Raw genomic sequence first — 23541 nt, 5'->3', positions numbered from 1 at the left:
GTCATTGAGCTTTATTCTATTCTAATGACATCTGGCCCCTGTATGTCAGCTGCTGACAGGGTGACGAATGTGGGAATTCCAAGTGTTCGTACCATGATCTGGCAATAATAAAGAATCCTTCAAAAAATCTTGGATCCAGATGGTGCACCTCATCCCCACCAAAATTTAATCATCTGGTCCTTGTTCTAATATGCACCTTGTCTAAAAATGTCATACAAGTCTGTTCATAACTTTTGAGATACTTTGCAAATGGACAGACAAAATAAAATAAACACAGACAAAAACATTTAAATTATAGGTTGGATTATAACAATAGGTAAAATGCCAAGGGGTTGAATACTTTTGCAAGGCACTGTACTTTTGGTTATCTGATGAAACATTACTGACCCCTGTAGCCTGAGATCTGTTTCTACTCTGAAAATGTCAATTTTCTCTTCATTAATTCTTCTAATCCTATGAAAAGAAAACTTGCAGCATGAGATGGGAGATTAGCAAATGTATAAAATGTAATGAGTATGTATACTTGCAGGAGGCGTAAAGATTCAATCTCTGTGTAAATATTGATATTCAGATATGTGAGGACCCTCTGACCTTTTAATCCATTGGGTCCCCAGTTATCAAATGAGAATGTTCAATATTGCTCTAGAGGAGAGAAGTATTTACCAATTCATCAACACTAAATTACATTTTTCCCTCTGACACAGCCTTGTTTGGTTTTCTGTTGCAAAAAATTTGTAAACACCATTAATATATTTATATTTAGCTTCTGATAGGCATGGTCCAGAATGATCGACACAAAATACCAGATTCACAGTTTTGCCACAAAAATGTATCAAATTATCTAATTGTTTTTTTTTTTTATTTAGAGCAGACAAGAAACTGTTACTTCTACTGTCCTTATACATTTAGTAGCTTTTATTTTACAGAATATTATCCTTAGTTGCTTTCCTGCACACCACTAGGAGTACAATAGGCTGGTTAATTAGTCTAGGCTAAATCAGGCTCAGCTAAAGCTTGCATTCAGTTCCTTTAGACATGCTAACTTGTAACTGTAATTCTGAAACACTGTCACTTTATTAAGACTGATGGTTGGTTCCTTTCCAGTGACTGCATTGTTTCCATGACTAGATGTCCAAATAGCCAAATCTGTCTTTCACATAAGCTAGGAAAAACTGTAATACTTCTTTTAGCCAGTTGCTGGGCAGTGCACAGCAACAGGCTGCTGAGAAACATCACCGGGATAGTCTGTGCTGTCCATATGGACAAGGACAATTTTGGTCTTTCCAACATATTTCTGGTGTCTCGCTAAAGAAATATTTGGACACAGGTAACCAGCCCATGCCTAGCCAGTCATCTTTCTTGATCAGTATAAAGGTCTATTCTTTGGACTTTGGCTGCTCTTTTTTACTTACTCGTTGAGTCCAGGTCTTTTAGCTGACTGTAGCACATTGAACGTGATTATTTAAGAAAAAGAACCAAGTGGATGTTAATAGAAACGTCAATCAGGCAAACATATCTGATATAATCGGCATGTTAATTCTAAGCTGTGATATCAAAGTATAGAAAACAGAAGCTCAAGTTTAAAAACTGACCAACTGACGAGAGCCTCCTCTTCCACAGATGGGAAGCTGAAGATGTGGGTGTACGGTGTAGCAGCGGGAGCCTTTGTGCTCCTCATTTTCATAGTGTCTATGATATACCTAGCTTGGTGAGTTGATGAGTTTGATCTCCCCTATTTGTCATCAACCCCAATCCTGAAACCAAATCCCCTATCCATCCCACCCACCTTGAGTTGGAGCATGCCCCTCTATCATCACTATCATCGTTGTCTCCATTTTTTTTGCTTGCTTCATGCGTTTGCTATCCGTGTGCAGCAGCCTGTGTGTCAAGGTGCATCGTTCTCTTAAGGCCCAAGAGTCTGACGCCAATGGGACGGCGGTGTGGATGGGCCAGAACTCTCATGAGATGGTTTACACCTGTCCCAAGTGCCAAGAGCTGACAGAAAGCAATAGTAGCTAAGAGGATGTGGAGCTGTCAGACCCACCCCAACACTCCCTCCACTATAACGCCAGCAGTCCCTGAATTTCCCTGTAAGCTCTCGAAAAGTGCCCCATGTTCTGCCTGAATAACTGAGTGAAGGTACAGGTGAGGAAAAATAAAAACACTAATAGACTTTTCATAGTTCTTTTAGATGCATCCCTTGCCCAACACCGGTGGCTTTTTACCAGGCCTCTGCAGAGCCAGGGTGTGTTGGAGAAGGGATGCATCTAAAAGTTGCAGAAGAGTAGCTCTGGAGAAGTGGACTTAGGTAACCCATTATAGATCATGTAGATCCTAATAGCCCCCATTTGTTTAGAAATAATTATTTTTGTAGAACCTACTCTAAAATGCTTCATATCCAATTAGTATATTTACACAGACTGCACTTTCACTTGTATTCAGAGGTGTTAGGAAGTACATTTAATAGTTAATGACATGCTGTCTTATTTTATTAAACACAAAGAAATACAGCTTAAAGTCTTGTGCTAGTATTTCCTCTGCACTTAAACTAAAACTCTGTTTTTGAGAAAAAAAAATTAAGCATATTTCATTAAAATCTTGACCTGTTTTTTTAAAATTCTGACATTTACAATTTTATAGCTAATAATGTGAAGACAAAATGAACCCCTGATGCATTACAAAAGTTACTATGATTGGAATACAGACATGTTATCCAAATCGCAGGGGGGGAGAATAACATCTTCTAATGTAAGACCATTAAGTTTATTGTTTAGAGGAAATTTGTCAGGCACAGCATTATCCAGCTGCATTTAGTATGACTAAACTATGTGCTGGAAAACCAGCTTTACAATGTTTGTGCAGCAGCATTTTGGGTCCCTAATCAAAAGACAATAAAATGACAGCCTGTTGGCACTGTAAGAAATATTTGCCGTATCAGATTCTCTTCTGTAGATCAAAATCAACAGTACTTAGTTGACAAAATTGAAGGGAAGTACACTGCTCAAATAACACATCCTAGATCTGAATGAATGAAATATTCTCATTGAATACTTTGTTCTGTACAAAGTTGAATGTGCTGACAACAAAATCACACAAAAATCATCAATGGAAATCAAATTTATTAACCAATAGAGGCCTGGATTTGGACTACAGGCTGATCCAACTTTGATGTAATGTCCTTAAAACAAGTCAAAATGAGGCTCAGTATTGTGTGTGACCTCCATGTGTCTGTATGACCTCCCTACAACGCCTGGGCATGCTCCTGATGAGACGGCGGATGGTCTCCTGAGGGATGTCCTCCCAGACTTGGACTAGAACATCCGCCAACTCCTGGACAGTCTGTGGTGCAACGTGACGTTGGTGGATGGAGCGAGACATGATGTCCCAGATGTGCTCAATCGGATTCAGGTCTGGGGAACGGGCGGGCCAGTCCATAGCTTCAATGTCTTCATCTTGCAGGAACTGCTGACACACTCCAGCCACGTGAGGTCTAGCACTGTCCTGCAATAGGAGGAACCCAGGGCCAACCGCACCAGCATATGGTTTCACAAGGGGTCTGAGGATGTCATCTTGGTACCTAAAGACAGGCGAGCCAGAGCCAGGGCCGTGCGCCCCTCCAAAGAAATGTCATCCCACACCATTACTGAACCACTGCCAAACCGGTCATGCTGAAGGATGTTGCAGGCAGCAGATCGCTCTCCACGGTGTCTCCAGACTCTGTCACGTCTGTCACATGTGCTCAATGTGAACCTGCTTTCATCTGTGAAGAGCACAGGGCGCCAGTGGTGAATTTGCCAATCCTGGTGGTCTCTGGCAAATGCCAAGCATCCTGCACGGTATTGGGCTGTGAGCACAACCCCCATTTGTGGACGTCGGGCCCTCATACCATCCCCATGGAGTCGGTTTCTAACTGTTTGTGCAGACACATGCACATTTGTGGCCTGCTGGAGGTCATTTTGCAGGACTCTGGCAGTGCTCCTCCTGTTCCTCCTTGCACAAAGGCAGAGGTAGCGGTCCAGCTGCTGGGTTGTTGCCCTCCTACGGCCTCCTCCACATCTCCTGGTGTACTGGCCTGTCTCCTGGTAGCGCCTCCAGGCTCTGGACACTACACTGACAGACACAGCAAACCTTCTTGCCACAGCTCGCATTGATGTGCCATCCTGGATGAGCTGCACTACCTGAGCCACTTGTGTGGGTTGTAGAGTCCGTCTCATGCTACCACGGGTGTGAAAGCATGACCAACATTCAAAAGTGACCAAAACACCACCCAGAAAGCATAGGTACTGAGAAGTGGTCTGTGGTCCTCACCTGCAGAACCACTCCTTTATTGAGTGTGTTTTGCTAATTGCCAAATATTTCCCCCTGTTGTCTTTTCCATTTGCACAACAGCTGTGAAATTGATCGTCAATCAGTGTTGCTTCCTAAGTGGACAGTTTGATTTCACAGAAGTTAGATTTACTTGGAGTTATATTGTGTTGTTTAAGTTTCCCTTTATTTTTTTGAGCAGTGTATATTATTACATATTCTTCAAAACACATTTCATGATTTAACATTAGTAGCTTCAACAAATTCTGTTCTGACCTGGATAACGTTATATACAAAATAGTTATTAAAACAGTTTTTTGTTCTATTTATGATCTGCACAATATTAAGAAAACATTCACGTGCATTTCTATAGTTGAATCTGTTGATACCAGTTCCAATTAATCATTATTTTCTTTACACTTCCTTATCGCAATCAGTCCATCCAACAGCCCAAAATATTACTGGCCTGCACAGCATTAATTCATCACACTTTGAACTAAACAGCCTTCTGATGATTTTAATATATTGTAGAACTCAATTGAAAACACAATTAATGTTATTTGACAGCAATTTGCGCCAGAACCACCTTAAATAGTCCTGCTTGAAAACTTCAGTAGGTAGAATTAAATGTAGAGGAAAATGCTCTCAGGACATTAATAACAGATGTTTGGGGACACTTTAAATCCATATTTGTTTTATGGTTCAAATTCAGTCACACTAAAGGAAATATTGTATGCCTGAAGCAAACAGCATTATGTGGACATCTTGTTGAAATCAGGTTCAGCTTCCAGCTAATTTAAATTAATCAACGAGCTTTTCAGTAGATACATTTTTTTTGTCTAGATTCTACTCATAACTTGAATACCTGAAGATAATATACATTTGGTTGGGATAATACCAGTCTATGGATGAACAGGTCACTAAATAATCAAATTATCTGCAGCAATTCTTCCACTTTCAGCTTATATGTTTACAGTCAGGGTTTGTAGAAGACAGCTGCCAAAGAGTCATGGATGTTTTACTGGTCAAAATCATCACCTTCCTTCAGCCAACACTAAGCTTTGTGTTGTCACAGTTAATTTTATTCTCTTTTACTTCTATATCGCTTGTTTAGCTACATTATTAAGTGGAAAACTGAGATCTAAGGTGTGAGCACAGGTTTAAAGCTGTACAGTATGTAACTGAAGGATGCATTTTAGTACCTTTTTATAAACAGTGTCATGGATGAGAAAATTGTGATCAGACTTTTAAAAAGATTTGGTATATTTAAGCAAAGAACAGCATGAGATTCTTGCAGCCCTTCAGCTCAGAGCAAAGTATCCCTTTGGAAACGCTGAAGCTCTTTTCAGTGAATATGGAAGGATGTGAAGCGACTGTCTCGTTGTAACTGCCTTGTGGTATCCCCAATAGAAATCATTATTTAAGCTATTTATGTTCACTTTCCTAGTGTTGACTTTAACCCTGTTTTACAGACCCCAGATTGAACAGCAGACCCAGAAAAACGAGCCGACAGTTACTAATATCAGCCTGTATGTTTAAATCTGCCACCTATGCAATCTAAATCTACAGTGAAGCACGATGTCACACTACCCCCGTGTGGCCAAATGAAGGATTGCACCTTACCACTCATTTCCTGTCAAGGCAGTAATATAATTTCAAGAAACATCTACGTTCATTAGCTTTAGTTTTTTTAAATTGAGAAGCGGTAATCCCTTATTATTTGATATTAATTTCACCTTAGTAAAAATATTGGCTGTTCTCTTAAAAGTTTATATAAAAATTGGTCAAAGAAAACAACCAGTCTAGGACACGGGTATGCTCTCTTACCACCCAAAAAGCAATTTTTGCCCTCAGTCCAGCTAAATAAAACCTGTTTAGATCCACAAATGTTTTTTTTTAAGAACCACCAAATTATTCCTATTTTTAGATTTTCTAAATGAGAATGAAAACAGTTTCTTCTATATTATATTTGTGGAAGACAATGTAAAACAAAGCCCACATTTTCAAACTTAATGTAAAAGAATCACAAAAAATATATATAAGGAATTTTTAGTGTCATTCTGTTGTGAAAATTGAATGCAACCACTATTAAAAACATTAGTTGGTTCATTTTGGACAAATTAATTAGGAGCCATTGTGGAAGGTCCAAAGAGACATTTGCTGGTCTGGGGGAAATCATTTAAAATGTTGCCATACATTTCCATTGTTTTCTTCTAGAATCTTCCCAGTACCCACATAAGAATCGCATTGCTTTGCGGGAAGCTGAGAGAAAAGTTTAGAAAGCTTATAGGTTTTAGTTTCTAGGAATAAAGAGTTCAAGTAACAGAAATCTAATGATGAGGACAACTAAATATTATCCTTTTTCATTCCAAATGGCTCTTTGGAGGATAATTTTACACCATATTACTCTGAGACATGACTCCTGCAGAGCTGACAGCTAAGATAAATGGTAGAAATCATGTCTTTACCTCCTCCTCTAAAGGTCTTTCTTTCCCAAGAGGCAAAAGGAGCAGATGTAGCATGTCTGCAGGTTTTGCATGCAAATTAACTTAATACCTTTTAATGCTTTTGTAGAGATCCATGTTATTCTTCTGAGGCCTGTCAGCCACTTCTTTCTCTTTGAACAACCTCTCCAACAACTTTAACCAATAGTATGCAGCAAGCACTCTTTCTACAAGGAAAATATTCTTTCCAAATGTTCTCTCATGCCTACTTTAAGGCACCGCATACTAGCACTGTGGAATTAATTTATAATTCAGTTTAGATTAATTTTGACACATTTCGCCCTGCAAATAGGCTCTTATTTTGTAACATCTCCTGCTTGAAGAAACCCACATGGTTAATGTGGTTGTGTAAAAGACAGCAGAAAAAGGAGCAGAGGAGCATCGTCAGTCCAAAACATCCCGCGGTAGACAGGACTATGTTGTACCTGGAAAACGTCGGGAATGCAACAACCAAAACTGCAAAGGAACAAAATGGCAACAAGGTGAAATGACCAGTAACCGACGGCGGAAGCAATTGGCAAACAAAGATTGAGTCGGTCCATTTGTGTGGAAACAAAAATCAAATACACGATGTGCAAGATTTGCTACTCTGTCGTTTCTCGACGACTCAGCAATACAACTAATCTGTTAAACCGTGGAATGATCAACAAGAAATTGTTACAGAAAGTGGACTCTATGGAGTGCGTTTGCCTCAATTTAAATAAATCTGCAGCATCTTTCAGTAGTTGCAATGAAATTTGAGCAAAACTACTTGGTCTTGTATAATATTGGTTGTGGTATTTCTTAAAATTTTTTTAAAGTGATTGTTAAAGGGCACTAAATTGCGTGTTCAAAGTTTAGTTTTTATATATTATGGTACATTTGAAGATTCAACAAGAACGTATCAGGAAATATTTTCGTTCAAGTGCAAAAAATACAAGGTTTTTCAAACCTCAATGGAAATTTGTTTAAAATATCCTGATTTAAATACTCAAAAATAATCATAATATGTTTTTTCCTGATTAGTCATCTATCAGTCTCAAATGTCACAAATTGAACTTATCTTAAGGTTTAGGAAAGTTGGCAGCACAGCTATAGCAATTATATATTAACAAGTCCTGTTTATTTTTACTAGCCAAATTTATATGACCAACTGGTAATTAGTAGAGATGCACAATATCACTGGCATGTCATCAGGCAGTCAATAAGTCCCTTAACATGAAAAATTGTCATTAGCCAAGCAAGAGGTCAAGTGTGACATGACCAATTTTAGGATTTGATATACATTTTCATAAATAAGGTGGAAAACATCTTAATTCGACTGAGAGTCAGGCTCTATGGTTGCATATTTGTTTGTGTAAAAATACAATACTCTGCATCTGTACTAATTAAATCTGCAAGGCAAGTGAGTTCAAGATTTAAATTTTTGAAATGAGCTTTCCAGCAGTTACTTTGTCACTTTGGGTTCTATTTCCATCTTCATTTGCTTGACACATTTTCTCACAGCTTGTACCACCCTCCTGATCCAGATTGTTAGTGGGTTTAAGCATCTCTTTCTAACTCCTGTTTCAATCTTTTATGTTGCAGCAAAAAGCCAAAAAGACCTCAGAGACAGAGGCAGCAGAACAACCGGCTAAAACCTCTAACACTCGCCTACGACGGGGACACAGACATGTAGAGCTCCTTCACCTGTCACAGAGACCCCTTCATTGCGCCATGACAGTGAGGGACATGAATGTTTGCAGCGTGAATGGAGACACCAGAGAGAAGAAATCCTCTTAGCAAAGACACTGTTGGGTTAACCATTTTAAATCGAGCTTCATTGACTTGTTTTTATTTTCCTTAACCAGAACCTTCATGACCTCCAGATTGTTAAATAAAATGCCGTTTTTTTCCCCCTGATGTGTCCCTTATTATTGAGATTCAGGAAAGGCTGAGGTGCAGAAGAGTCTCTTATCTCTCCTGGTTTGTCTACACATGGCAGCACAAGCTCCAACTCTTTCACCCCCGCACTTTTCTGCTTGTCCCTGAAAACACTGAGTAGCTGGAGGCTTTGGACGCTCTGACGGTTTGTATGTTGCCAAAAAAAGTAACCGCAGGGGAGAGGAAAATCTCCATCAAAAGGTTTGGATTCCTTTTCCCCTCAATCCTCAGCTGGGTTTTGACTCAAATCTTAAACAAAAGGGAGGCATTTCTTCTCCTTTATTTCTGCTTGATTCAGAGGCACACAGGCCTGTGTTTGTGGGATAAACTGATCCGTGTACTGCTGATTGAGCAGCAGCCTGCAATCCCTCACTGGCGGACACCGCTGCCTGCCGGCCTCCACCCTTGCTTTGTTTCAGGCGCTACATTGCACTATATTAGTGCAGCATGATATGCACATGTGACTTCTACCTTCTATTGCCATAAAACACTGCCTCTTTCACAAACAGAACCACCCAGCAGAGGAAGGTCGATTGCAACGAGGGAAATGGCCGCAACACGAGAACTCTGTCACACTCAAGGAAAACGGGTGTGATCCACGAGTAAATATCTGTATAGATTTAATTTTCTTGCAGCAGAGTTTTTGGTTGTAGTAAAGTACATTTTTGTGGTTTGTAGATTTCGTCTGGTGTTATCACTTCATTTTTGCCCAGATGCAAGTCCGAAATCAGCTGGTGGATTGCTTTTTGATAAATCACCCGTTCTACAATAAATTTTCTTACCGTTTACCTGAACTAAAACACATCCTGGAGAGACTGAACTTGTTCAGCAACTATAAAAGAGAGAAACTGAAGCCATTCATGTCATCCAAACATCATTCTGCCTTACTGGTAATAAAAGAACTGCTCTTAATATTTGATTGGACAAATATTATCCACTACAATACAAGTAGACAAAAAAGGCTAATCATCTAGGCAAACCAGTTTATATAACTTTCTCATGTAGTAACAATATTATAGATGCTCTAATGTTCCAGTCTCAATACATGGAGATGAAATATATAAAAAAAACTGTAAAAATGAATTATACAAAATGTTAATAAGAATATGCCTCTGAGTTAAGTGTAAAAACTAACTGGTGTGAAGAATGTTTACTTTTTTCGTGAAATTTGTAAATAATGACTTTTTTATTTTTTGGAGAAAAAAAATTAAGAGTATGTGTAAATTTATTTTGTATTGCACAGAAAATGTTAGTTTGAATATTGCAAAGTGGGTGTATGATATTGCTGATTGTTGTATGTTGTGACTAAGAAGATAAAAAATTCAAACAGAGGGGGAAGAAAAAAGAAAAGACAACGAATTGGTTGTTTTGTACAGGTTGTTCATACATGGAAAGAATTACTGAAAATAAATGCGGACACGGTTGTAAACACAAACATATTGTGATGGAGTCATTTTTTTTTAAATGCATCTGTTTCAAAAGGTTTATTAAAAAGGTGAAGAGCAGAATTTACAACCCCAGAAAGCCACTAGGTGTCACCGCCCAGCAGCGAAAGGAAAACTATTAATGCTGAATTCTATAAATCAAAGACTCTGGTTCTCTCTGGCTTCCTCCCACAGTCCTAAAACATGACTTATGCTCCTTTGTCTTTCTAAACTGTCCTTAGGTATGACTCTGTACGTGCTGTTTAGCCCTGTGATAGACAGGAGGCATGTCCAGTGTGTATCCCGCCACCCGCCCATTAACTGCTGGAGACAAGCACCTGTTTTTAAATATCTGCATCAGCCTAAAAAAAAAAAACCAAACTATCAGAAATAAATGGGTCTGTTTCATATAGCTGAAAATATGCCTTAAGATCCTTTTCTGAGGCTGTTCAATTACCATTTACATAAAACCCTCCTTAAGCCTGTAAAGGTTGTGCAACAAACTCTATACATGATACAGTTAATGGAGAAAAAACTACAAATTCTATATGCTTCAGGATAAATTGTATATTTGTAGAAGGGGTGCCATGAGCTTCAGCAATATTACAATTACATTATATTTTAATGTTTAAATATTTTTTGTCCAAGTCTGTCTTGCAAAGTCCTTTTAGCACTTTTAGAAACCTTTATACATATTTCACATTACAAAAATAAATGGTGTATATTCAAGAAGTAAAGAGCTGTGTGTCTTCAAACAGTTTTTTAACTTTAAAGCTGACAAAAGTCAGCCAGAAACCTTGGCATCCTAAACTTCCGACTCTAGTTATGATTTACAATTAGCAGAAGCACAAAAGGATATTACACCTACAGTGTTTCGCTTTTCAAGTTATTTTTCTCTTTGCAGAGTTGAGTACCAATAAGTTTTCCAGACAATCAAAAACATTGTGATGTTAAGATTTTTCTGATCTATATCAGAAAGAAAGATGGTTCAGAAATAATATTATCAAAAATATTTTTCATGGAATTCGTATCAAATTAGAAATGTCAGTAAAAAAAAAAAAAACAGTATGGCTACAACCCTGACAGTCAAACATAGAAGTGGTAGTGTGATTGTCTATGACTGCTTATTTGAAAATTCACCAGGTTGGGATCAGTATGGGAAAAAAAAATGGACAATGCAAATAGTTTTTAACTTTTTCTTCTATTCAATTTTCTACTGAACAAAAATCTAATAATGCTTAATGACAACAACAGCAGCTTTTACATTGATTTATATTGAAATGACACTCTTCAAAGAAGGTTGCTCTCTTTAAATTGGGGCCCGTGTCTCAGCGAGATTTCCCTGTATATATCAGAAATGGAAAAAAATAAAAAACATGGCTGTTGTTAAACAAGAGAGCCAGAGAAGGCTGCGACAGCAAGACAAAACACTGAATAAGCACAGGAGAGAGAGGGAAGCCATGCACCGGTATCAAACTGAAGGGTACGTGTGAGGATAAGCTACCTAATGCTAACTTGCGGTAGCGGTCATATACAGGTCCTTCTCAAAATATTAGCATATTGTGATAAAGTTCATTATTTTCCATAATGTAATGATGAAAATTTAACATTCATATATTTTAGATTCATTGCACACTAACTGAAATATTTCAGGTCTTTTATTGTCTTAATACGGATGATTTTGGCATACAGCTCATGAAAACCCAAAATTCCTATCTCACAAAATTAGCATATCATTAAAAGGGTCTCTAAACGAGCTATGAACCTAATCATCTGAATCAACGAGTTAACTCTAAACACCTGCAAAAGATTCCTGAGGCCTTTAAAACTCCCAGCCTGGTTCATCATTCAAAACCCCAATCATGGGTAAGACTGCCGACCTGACTGCTGTCCAGAAGGCCTCTATTGACACCCTCAAGCAAGAGAGTAAGACACAGAAAGAAATTTCTGCACGAATAGGCTGTTCCCAGAGTGCTGTATCAAGGCACCTCAGTGGGAAGTCTGTGGGAAGGAAAAAGTGTGGCAGAAAACGCTGCACAACAAGAAGAGGTGACTGGACCCTGAGGAAGATTGTGGAGAAGGGCCGATTCCAGACCTTGGGGGACCTGCGGAAGCAGTGGACTGAGTCTGGAGTAGAAACATCCAGAGCCACCGTGCACAGGCGTGTGCAGGAAATGGGCTACAGGTGCCGCATTCCCCAGGTCAAGCCACTTTTGAACCAGAAACAGCGGCAGAAGCGCCTGACCTGGGCTACAGAGAAGCAGCACTGGACTGTTGCTCAGTGGTCCAAAGTACTTTTTTCGGATGAAAGCAAATTCTGCATGTCATTCGGAAATCAAGGTGCCAGAGTCTGGAGGAAGACTGGGGAGAAGGAAATGCCAAAATGCCAGAAGTCCAGTGTCAAGTACCCACAGTCAGTGATGGTCTGGGGTGCCGTGTCAGCTGCTGGTGTTGGTCCACTGTGTTTTATCAAGGGCAGGGTCAATGCAGCTAGCTATCAGGAGATTTTGGAGCACTTCATGCTTCCATCTGCTGAAAAGCTTTATGGAGATGAAGATTTCATTTTTCAGCACGACCTGGCACCTGCTCACAGTGCCAAAACCACTGGTAAATGGTTTACTGACCATGGTATCACTGTGCTCAATTGGCCTGCCAACTCTCCTGACCTGAACCCCATAGAGAATCTGTGGGATATTGTGAAGAGAACGCTGAGAGACTCAAGACCCAACACTCTGGATGAGCTAAAGGCCGCTATCGAAGCATCCTGGGCCTCCATAAGACCTCAGCGGTGCCACAGGCTGATTGCCTCCATGCCACGCCGCATTGAAGCAGTCATTTCTGCCAAAGGATTCCCGACCAAGTATTGAGTGCATAACTGTACATGATTATTTAAAGGTTGACGTTTTTTGTATTAAAAACACTTTTCTTTTATTGGTCGGATGAAATATGCTAATTTTGTGAGATAGGAATTTTGGGTTTTCATGAGCTGTATGCCAAAATTATCTGTATTAAGACAATAAAAGACCTGAAATATTTCAGTTAGTGTGCAATGAATCTAAAATATATGAATGTTAAATTTTCATCATTACATTATGGAAAATAATTAACTTTATCACAATATGCTAATATTTTGAGAAGGACCTGTACACAATAAGCCCAGCCTACAACAACTTAATTGTTGCAGAAATTGGTTATAATATTTATGCAGTGACTATGCCCTCTACCCAATCAATGACAGTCTTCTGTTTTCTCGCATCCAACCTGTTAGGGTTTGAAAACTTTTGTAGTGTTTATCACTCATGTCTGCTCTAATGCTTTTCCCTCCTACATGCCAAAGAAAGGGATATGTGGGAGGCGAGTGAGTTATGATTACCAAGTCCTCACTCCCTCTCTGTTTAAAATCAAGACACATGAAACCTAACCTGTCTGACCCCACATACACACACACCCTGAATGTTTGTTGAACTGTGTGTGAACCAGCATGTATAAATAAAGAAAGAGGGGTGCCAACACTTTGTAGTCTGCACTGCAAAGTGAGCTACCCTTGCAAGTAAAATTTACTGTATCGTTCTTGCCTCTGAGTTGACTAAATAATACCTAACAAACCAGTTACTAAAAATAGTAAAGGTTCCACATAACCATTAATATTAGAAGAGCTTGAAAAGCGAGTAAAGCTGTACCATGCTGCTACTTGAACTGGGTCTGTCTAAAAAGAAATGTTTCACAAAGTTATAAAAGGATATTCCAGTGTAGTTCAGAAAGACAAAAGTTACACATTTTAAAATGGAGCTGGTCTGGGTTAGTCCAGATGGCAATAAAAGCAGTGAAATAGAGCTATCAGTTTTGGAACTGTTGGTAAACGGCCAACTTTAGAATTATTTTTATTCCCACAATATTCTTTCAAGTCATCAGTCTGGTTTTAGAAAGGAGCACAGTATAGTTACTGCAGCCATTGCAGGTAATTAATGACATTGTAAACTCACTGAGAATTAATGTGTCGGCCTCTTTATTGGCGTTTCAAGGGACTTTGATAACATCAATCATGGCATTTTGTTCCAAAAAACTGCATGATATTGGCCTGACCCACAATAATTTATTAGTATGGTGTAGGGTCTCCTTTTGCGGCCAATACAGCGTCAATTCGTCTTGGGAATGACATATACAAGTCCTGTACAGTGGTCAGAGGGATTTTAAGCCATTCTTCTTGCAGGATAGTGGCCAGGTCACTACGTGATACTGGTGGAGGAAAACGTTTCCTGACTCGCTCCTCCAAAACACCCCAAAGTGGCTCAATAATATTTAGATCTGGTGACTGTGCAGGCCATGGGAGATGTTCAACTTCACCTTCATGTTCATCAAACCAATCTTTCACCAGTCTTGCTGTGTGTATTGGTGCATTGTCATCCTGATACATGGTACCGCCTTCAGGATACAATGTTTGAACCATTGGATGCCCATGGTCCTCAAGAATGGTTCGGTAGTCCTTGGCAGTGACGCACCCATCTAGCACAAGTATTGGGCCAAGGCAATGCCATGATATGGCAGCCCAAACCATCACTGATCCACCCCCATGCTTCACTCTTGGCATGCAACAGTCTGGGTGGTACGCTTCTTTGGGGCTTCTCCACACCGTAACTCTCCCAGATGTGGGGAAAACAGTAAAGGTGGACTCATCAGAGAACAATACATGTTTCACATTGTCCACAGCCCAAGATTTGTGCTCCTTGCACCATTGAAACCGACGTTCGGCATTGGCATGAGTGACCAAAGGTTTGGCTATAGCAGCCCGGCCGTGTATATTGACCCTGTGGAGCTCCCGATGGACAGTTCTGGTTGCACATTTAATTCTTCCGTGATTTGGGCAGCCGTGGTTTTATGTTTTTTGGATACAATCCGGGTTAGCACCCGAACAGCCCTTTCAGACAGCTTCCTCTTGCATCCACAGTTATTCGTGTTGGATGTGGTTCGTCCTTCTTGGTGGTATACTGACATTATCATGGATACCGTGGCTCTTGATACATCACAAATACTTGCTGTCTTGGTCACAGATGCGCCAGCAAGACGTGCACCAACAGTTTGTCCTCTTTTGAACTCTGGTATGTCACCCATAATGTTGTGTGCATTTCAATATTTTGAGCAAAACTGTGCTCTTACCCTGCTAATTGAACCTTCACACTCTCCTCTTACTGGTGCAATGTGCAATCAATGAAGACTGGCTACCAGGCTGGTCCAATTTAGCCATGAAACCTCCCACACTAAAATGACAGGTGTTTCAGTTTCATTGTCCAACCCCTGTATAAACTACTGAATGAAAATAAACTTTTGAGTCTGGAAAAGTGTCGAATTTTGAAATGAAAAATGAGAGGAATTATTGCAAATGGCTTCATAATTTGAGAAACAATTTACAGTTTTAAGAGGTGAATAAGTTGGTTTTCTCCTTCTTGTGATTGTACATAACATTACTTTGAGAGTGTGGGGGCTTTGAAGGAGTATAAGTTTAAAGAATACTCCTTTTAAAGAGATAACCTGTGCTGCACTCCAGCAGATGGAGATTAAAAGAAGGCACTTCCTTGGATAGGGAACACAAGATGTTATCGGGTTGTTCTGCTGGGTCTAATGATTTTAGAGTCTTATCCACACTCACTTTAATAATTTAGAAGCCTCTCTTGCCTCCACCTATCAGTTCAAAAGCAACCTAAACAACATTAAATCACTAGATATATCCTTAATGCAGTTTTTTCCAGGATATATACAGTACAGACCAAAGGTTTGGACACACCTTCTCATTCAAAGACTTTTCTTTATTTTCATGACTATGACTATTGTAGCTTCACACTGAAGGCATCAAAACTACGAATTAACACATGTGGAATTATTTACTGAACAAAAAAGTGTGAAATAACTGTAAATATGTCTTATATTCTAGGTTCTTCAAAGTAGCCACATCTTGCTTTGATTACTGCTACGCACACTCTTGGCATTCTGTTGATGAGGTAGTCACCTGAAATGGTTTTCACTTCACAGGTGTGCCCTGTCAGGTTTAATAAGTGGGATTTCAAGCCTTATAAATGGGGTTGGGACGATCAGTTGTGTTGTGCATGAGGTGGATACAGTACACAGCTGATAGTCCTACTGAAATAACTGTTAGAATTTGTATTATGGCAAGAAAAAAGCAGCTAAGTAAAGAAAAACGAGTAGCCATCATTACTTTAAGAAATGAAGGTCAGTCAGTCCGAACAATTGGGAAAAATTTGAAAGTGTCCCCAGGTGCAGTCGCAAAAACCATCAAGCGCTACAAAGAAACTGGCCCACATGAGGACCGCCCAAGGAAAGGAAGACTAAGGGTCACCTCTGCTGTGGATGATAAGTTCATCTGAGTCACCAGCCTCAGAAATTGCAGGTTAACAGCAGCTCAGATTGGTAAAATAGCTGCTAGGAAACCACTGCTGAGGACAGGCAACAAGAAGAAGAGACTTGTTTGGGCTAAAGAACACAAGGAATGGACATTAGACCAGTGGAAATCTATGCTTTAGTCTAATGAGTCCAAGTTTGAGATCTTTGGTTCCAACCACCGTGTCTTTGTGCGGCGCAGAAGAGGTGAACGGATGGACTCTACATGCCTGGTTCCCACCTTGAAGCATGGAGGAGGAGGTGTGATGGTATGAGGGTGCTTTGCTGGTGACACTGTTGGGGATTTATTCAAAATTGAAGGCATACTCAACCAGCATGGCTACCACAGCATCTTGCAGCGGCATGCTATTCCGTCCGGTTTGCTTTTAATTGGTCCATCATTTATTTTTCAACAGGACAATGACCCCAAACACACCTCCAGGCTGTGTACAGGCTATTTGACCAAGGAGAGTGATGGGGTGCTGCGCCAGATGACCTGGCCTCCACAGTCACCGGACCTGAACCCAATCGAGATGGTTTGGGGTGAGCTGGACCGCAGAGTGAAGGCAAAGAGCCAACAAGTGCTAAGCATCTCTGGGAACGCCTTCAAGACTGTTGGAAAACCATTTCAGGTGACTACCTCTTGAAGCTCATCAACAGAATGCCAAGAGTCTGCAGAGCAGTAATCACAGCAAAAGGTGGCTACTTTGAAGAACCTAGAATATAACATATTTTCAGTTGTTTCACACTTTTTTGTTCAGTATATAATTCCACATGTGTTAATTCATAGTTTAGATGCCTTCAGTGTGAAGCTACAATATTCATAGTCATGAAAATAAAGAAAACTCTTTGAATGAGTTGAATTGCAGGTCTTTTATTGTCTTAATACGGATGATTTTGGCATACAGCTCATGAAAACCCAAAATTCCTATCTCACAAAATTAGCATATCATTAAAAGGGTCTCTAAACGAGCTATGAACCTAATCATCTGAATCAACGAGTTAACTCTAAACACCTGCAAAAGATTCCTGAGGCCTTTAAAACTCCCAGCCTGGTTCATCACTCAAAACCCCAATCATGGGTAAGACTGCCGACCTGACTGCTGTCCAGAAGGCCACTATTAACATCCTCAAGCAAGAGGGTAAGACACAGAAAGAAATGTCTGAACAAATAGGCTGTTCCCAGAGTGCTGTATCAAGGCACCTCAGTGGGAAGTCTGTGGGAAGGAAAACGTGTGGCAGAAAACGCTGCACAACGAGAAGAGGTGACCGGACCCTGAGGAAGATTGTGGAGAAGGGCCGATTCCAGACCTTGGGGGACCTGCGGAAGCAGTGGACTGAGTCTGGAGTAGAAACATCCAGAGCCACCGTGCAGACGTGTGCAGGAAATGGGCCACAGGTGCCGCATTACCCAGGTCAAGCCACTTTTGAACCAGAAACAGCGGCAGAAGCGCCTGACCTGGGCTACAGAGAAGCAGCACTGGACTGTTGCTCAGTGGTCCAAAGTACTTTTTTCAGATGAAAGCAAATTCTGCATGTCATTCGGAAATCAAGGTGCCAGAGTCTGGAGGAAGACTGGGGAGAAAGAAATGCCAAAATGCCAGAAGTCCAGTGTCAAGTACCTACAGTCAGTCATGGTCTGGGGTGCCGTGTCAGCTGCTGGTGTTGGACCACTGTGTTTTATCAAGGGCAGGGTCAATGCAGCTAGCTATCAGGAGATTTTGGAGCACTTCATGCTTCAATCTGCTGAAAAGCTTTATGGAGATGAAGATTTCATTTTTCAGCACGACCTGGCACCTGCTCACAGTGCCAAAACCACTGGTAAATGGTTTACTGACCATGGTATCACTGTGCTCAATTGGCCTGCCAACTCTCCTGACCTGAACCCCATAGAGAATCTGTGGGATATTGTGAAGAGAACGTTGAGAGACTCAAGACCCAACACTCTGGATGAGCTAAAGGCCGCTATTGAAGCATCCTGGGCCTCCATAAGACCTCAGCAGTGCCACAGGCTGATTGCCTCCATGCCACGCCGCATTGAAGCAGTCATTTCCGCAAAAGGATTCCCGACCAAGTATTGAGTGCATAACTGTACATGATTATTTGAAGGTTGACGTTTTTTGTATTAAAAACACTTTTCTTTTATTGGTCGGATGAAATATGCTAATTTTGTGAGATAGGAATTTTGGGTTTTCATGAGCTGTATGCCAAAATAATCCATATTAAGACAATAAAAGACCTGAAATATTTCAATTAGTGTGCAATGAATCTAAAATATATGAATGTTAAATTTTCATCATTACATTATGGAAAATAATGAACTTTATCACAATATGCTAATATTTTGAGAAGGACCTGTAAATTGTGCAAAATATTGGAAAATCTGCATAGAAATTCCTACTCTTCGCCTTCTGCTTTATCCGGGACCGGGTCGTGGGGGCAGCAGACTCAGCAGAGACACCCAGACGTCCCCCTCCCTAGACACCTCCTCCAGCTCCTCCGCGGGTAGTCCTAGGCGTTCCCAGACCACCTGAGAGACATAGTCCCTCCAGCGTGTCCTGGGCCATTCCCTGGGCCTCCTCCCAATGGGACCTGCCTAGAACACCTCCCGAGGAAGGCGTCCAGGAGGCATTCGGTATAGATACCCGAGCAACCTCAACGGGCTCCTCTCGATGTGGAGGAGCAGCGGCTCTACTCCGAGCTCCTCCCGGATGGCCGAGCTCCTCACCCTATCTCTAAGTGAGTGCCCGGACACCTTACGGAGGAAGCTCATTTCAGCCACTTGTATCCGGGATCTCGTTCTTTCAAGTCATGACCCAAAGTTCATGGCCATAGGTGAAGGTAGGAAGGTAGACCGACCAGTAAATCGAGAGCTTCGCTTTTCGTCTCAGCTCTCTCTTCACCACAACAGACCGGCACAGTAAACCCATTACTGCGGCAGCCGCACCAATCCGTCTGTCGATCTCCCGCTCTATTCATCTCTCACTCGTGAACAAGAGATCACAAGAGAACACCCCGAGATACTTGAACTCCTCCACTTGAGGCAGGAACTCCTCTCCAACCCTAAAGAGGACAAGCCACCCTTTTCCGGTCGAGAACCATGGCCACGGACTTGGAGGAGCTGATTTTCATCCCAGCCGCATCACACTCTGCTGCGAACCGCCCCAGCACATGCTATAGGTCTGGGCTAGAGGGAGCCAGCAGGACCATGTCATCTGCAAAAAGAAGAGACGAAATCCTCTGGTCCCCAAACCAGACCCCTTCCGGCCCTTGGCTGCGCCTAGAAATCCTGTCCATAAAAGTTATGAACAGGACCGGTGACAAAGGGCAGCCCTGCCGGAGTCCAACGTGCACCGGGAACAGGTCCGACTTAGTGCCGGCAATGCGGACCAAACTCCTGCTCCGCTTGTATAAAGACCAGATGGGCCCTAATAAAGGGCCCCCAATTCCATACTCCTGGAGCAACCCCACAGGGCATCACGAGGGACACAGTCGAATGCTTTCTCCAGGTCCACAAAACACGTGGACCGGTTGGGCAAACTCCCATGAACCCTCAAGTACCCTGTAGAGGGTATAGAGCTGGTCCAATGTTCCACGGCTGGGACGAAAACTACACTGCTCCTCCTGAAGCCGAGATTCGACTATCGGCCAGACTCTCCTCTCCAATACCCTGGCGAAGGCCTTACCAGGGAGGCTGAGGAGTGCGATCCCCTTGTAGTTGGAACACACCCTCCGGTCACCCTTCTTATGAAGGTTGACCACCACCCCAGTCTGCCAGTCCAGAGGCTCTGTCCCCAACCGCCACGCAATGTTGAAGAGGCGTGTCAACCATGACAGCCCCACAACATCCAGAGACTTGAGGTACTCAGGGTGAATCTCATCCACCCCCGAAGCTCTGCCACCATGGAGCTTTTTAACCACCTTGGTGACTTCAGCCTGGGTGATGAAAGAGTCTAACCCCGAGGCCCCAGCCTCTGTTTCCACCAGGAAATGCGTGATGGCAGGATTGAGAAGATCCTCGAAGTACTCCTTCGACCGACCAATAATGTCCCCAATTGAGGTCAGGAGCCTCCCACCCCCACTGTAAACATTGTTGGAAAAGCACTGCTTCCCCCTCCTGAGGCACCGGACGGTTTGTCAGAATCGCTTCGAGGCCAACCAGTAGTCCTTCTCCATGGCCTCACCATGGAGGAAGACTACTGGTCTGCTAAAAGTAAATCGAGGCACGTGACGTTGCCCGGTACAGCGGAAGCGGGGTTCCAACCATGGAGTCGGGCCTGGAGTCGGGACTCGTCGGAGAGCGCCTGGTGGCCGAGTTGCTCTTCATGGGACCCGGCCGGGCCAAGCCCGAACGAGAGACGTGAGGCCATCCCCCAGTGGGCCCACCACCTGCAGGGGGAAACGTGAGGGACCGGTCCAAAGAGGTTTGGGCGGCGGACGAAGGTGGAGACCTCAGCGGCCCAATCCCCGGATGCTTAGGCTGGCTCTAGGGACGTGGAATGTCACCTCGCTGGGGGGCAAGGAGCCTGAGCTTGTGCGGGAGGTCGAGAGATATCGACTAGAAATAGTCGGGCTCGCCTCCATGTACAGCAAGGGCTCTGGAACCCATCTCCTCGAGAGGGGCTGGACTCTCTTCTACTCTGGAGGGCCCACGGGGAGAGGCGGCGGGCTGGGGTGGGTTTGCATAGAAATTCTTCAAATTATTTTAATTTTACATTAAAAGACAAAAGATTGTTAGTGAAAGTGTCAAGGTAAATTAAAATGCCTTGCTAAAGTATTCATGACCTTTGAACCTCTTCACATTTTGATGCTTTACAACCACAAACTTTAATAGATGTTACTGAAATGTTAAAATCTAGAGTGACATTAAACATGTTTTCTTTCAGGATTGCCCTACATGTTGCTCCATTATTCTTCCCAGCAACTGCCTAGCTTTCCTGTTCCCATGTGAAGTGTTTCTATATTCTGCACAACTTAGCATGTTGGTCAAAAAGTTAAATTTTGGTTTCTTCTGACCAGATCACCCTTTATTACATCTTTGCTGCAAACTGTCACAATTAGCGACTGTCAAAAGTGACACTGGTCTTTCATAAAAGCCAGATTTGTGCACGACTTGCATTTGGTCTCTTAGATTCTCCCATCTAAGCTGTAGATCTCCGCAGCTCGTCCAGAGTTTTCCTATTAACGCTCTCCTTGCTCAGACTGCCAGTTTAGGTAGACAAACATGTCTTGGCAAGTTTGCAGTAATGCCATGCTCTTTCAATTTTCAGATGACAGAACATTTTTCTGGAAAAATTTCAAAGCTTGGGAAATTGTTTTATAACCTAGCCCAGCTTGAAACTTTTCTACAACTTCCCCCCAATCCATCTGCTGTGTTCTTTAGACTTCATGATGCTGTCTGTTCACTAATGTTCTCTAACAAACCAATAAGGCCTTCACAGAACAACTGAGATTAGTAACACACAGGTGGACACTATTTACTAGTCAGATGACTTCTGAAAACCTTCAGTTGCATTTGGTTTATTTAGAAGTATTAGAGTAAAGGGGGTTGAATACATATTGTACATATTATACACTCACTGGCCACTTTATTAGGTACACCTTGCTAGTACCAGGTTGGACCCCCTTTTGCCTTCAGAACTGCTTTAATCCTTTGTGGCATAGATTCAACAAGGTACTGGAAACCTTCCTCAGAGAGTTTGGTCCATATTGATATGATAGCATCACACAGATGCTGCAGATTTGTCGGCTGCACATCCATAATGCCAATCTCCTGTTCCACCACATCCCAAAGGTGCTCTATTGGATTGAGATCTGGTGACTGTGGAGGCCATTTGAGTACAGTGAACTCATTGTCATGTTCAAGAAACCAGTCTGAGATGTTTCGTGCTTTATGACATGGTGCGTTATCCTGCTGGAAGTAACCATCTTCTGATGGGTACACTGTGGTCATAAAGGGATGGACATGGTCAGCAACAATACTCAGGTAGGCTATAGCGCTGACACAATGCTCAATTAGTACCAAGTGGCCCAAAGGGCGCCAAGAAGAAATCCCCCACACCATTACACCATCAGCCTGATCCATTGATACAAGGCAGGATGGATCCATGCCTTAATGCTGTTGAAGCCAAATTCTGACCCTCCCATCCGAATGTCGGGGCAGAAATAGAGAATCATCAGACCAGGCAATCTTCTATTGTCCAATTTTGGTGAGCCTGTGTGAACTGTGGCCTCAGTTTCTTGTTCTTAGCTGACAGGAGTGGCACTTGGTGTGGTCTTCTGCTGCTGTAGCCCATCCGCCTCAAGGTTCAACGTGTTGTGCATTCAGAGATGCTCTGCTGCATGCCTTGGTTGTAATGAGTGGTTATTTGAGTTACTGCTGCCTTTCTAGCAGCTCAAACCAGTCTGGCCATTCTCCTCTGACCTCTGGCATCAACAAGGCATTTGCACCCACAGAACTGCTGATCAGTGGATATTTTCTCTTTTTCGGACCATTCTCTTTAAACCCTAGAGATGGTAGTGCGTGAAAATCCCAGTAGATCAGCAGTTTCTGAAATACTCAGACCAGCCCGTCTGGCACCAACAACCATGCCACGTTCAAAGCCACTTAAATCACCTTTCTTCCCCATTCTGATGCTCGGTTTGAACTGCAGCAGATCGTTTTGACCATGTCTACATGCCTAAATGCATTGAGTTGCTGCCATATGATTGGCTGATTAGAAATTTGCATTAACGAGCAGTTGGCAAGGTGTACCTAATAAAGTGGCTGGTGAGTGTAAGTGTATGTGTAAGACTGTAAAACTAGGCATATTTCCATTCTTTGTTTACAGTGTGAAAGCTGCCACAAAATAAAGAATATTTTCTGTATGGTGGAGGTTAAACATTTTCTTTCAGAAGCCATTCCAGCTGACTACCACTAGATGTCAGCACTCGATGCAAAAGGAAAAGTTGCTTCTCAAAAATCAATGAATGTGAGCCTCCCGCCCTGCTCCTCCTCCCTCTTTTCTACTCTATTT

General features: G+C 42.0%; 1 protein-coding gene across 3 annotated transcripts in view; it reads left to right on the top strand.

Moving 5' to 3' along the window:
• The window catches only part of LOC124865681 (thrombospondin type-1 domain-containing protein 7A), a 305007-nt gene extending 294861 nt beyond the window's left edge, over positions 1-10146 (top strand). For 2 of the 3 annotated variants that reach the window (XM_047360996.1, XM_047360997.1), the window contains 2 exons: positions 1621-1708; positions 8376-10146. In XM_047360996.1, coding sequence (XP_047216952.1) covers positions 1621-1708; positions 8376-8466 — 179 coding nt within the window. In that variant the 3' untranslated portion in view covers positions 8467-10146. The remainder of the gene's footprint in view (positions 1-1620; positions 1709-8375) is intronic. The other variant, XM_047360998.1, reaches the window with a different exon arrangement.
• Positions 10147-23541: the final 13395 nt, after the last annotated feature.

Source organism: Girardinichthys multiradiatus, chromosome 3, assembly GCF_021462225.1.
Source record: "Girardinichthys multiradiatus isolate DD_20200921_A chromosome 3, DD_fGirMul_XY1, whole genome shotgun sequence".
NCBI lineage: Eukaryota > Metazoa > Chordata > Actinopteri > Cyprinodontiformes > Goodeidae > Girardinichthys > Girardinichthys multiradiatus.
Note: the sequence above shows the minus strand (reverse complement) of the source record. Positions and strands in the feature narration are given on the sequence as shown.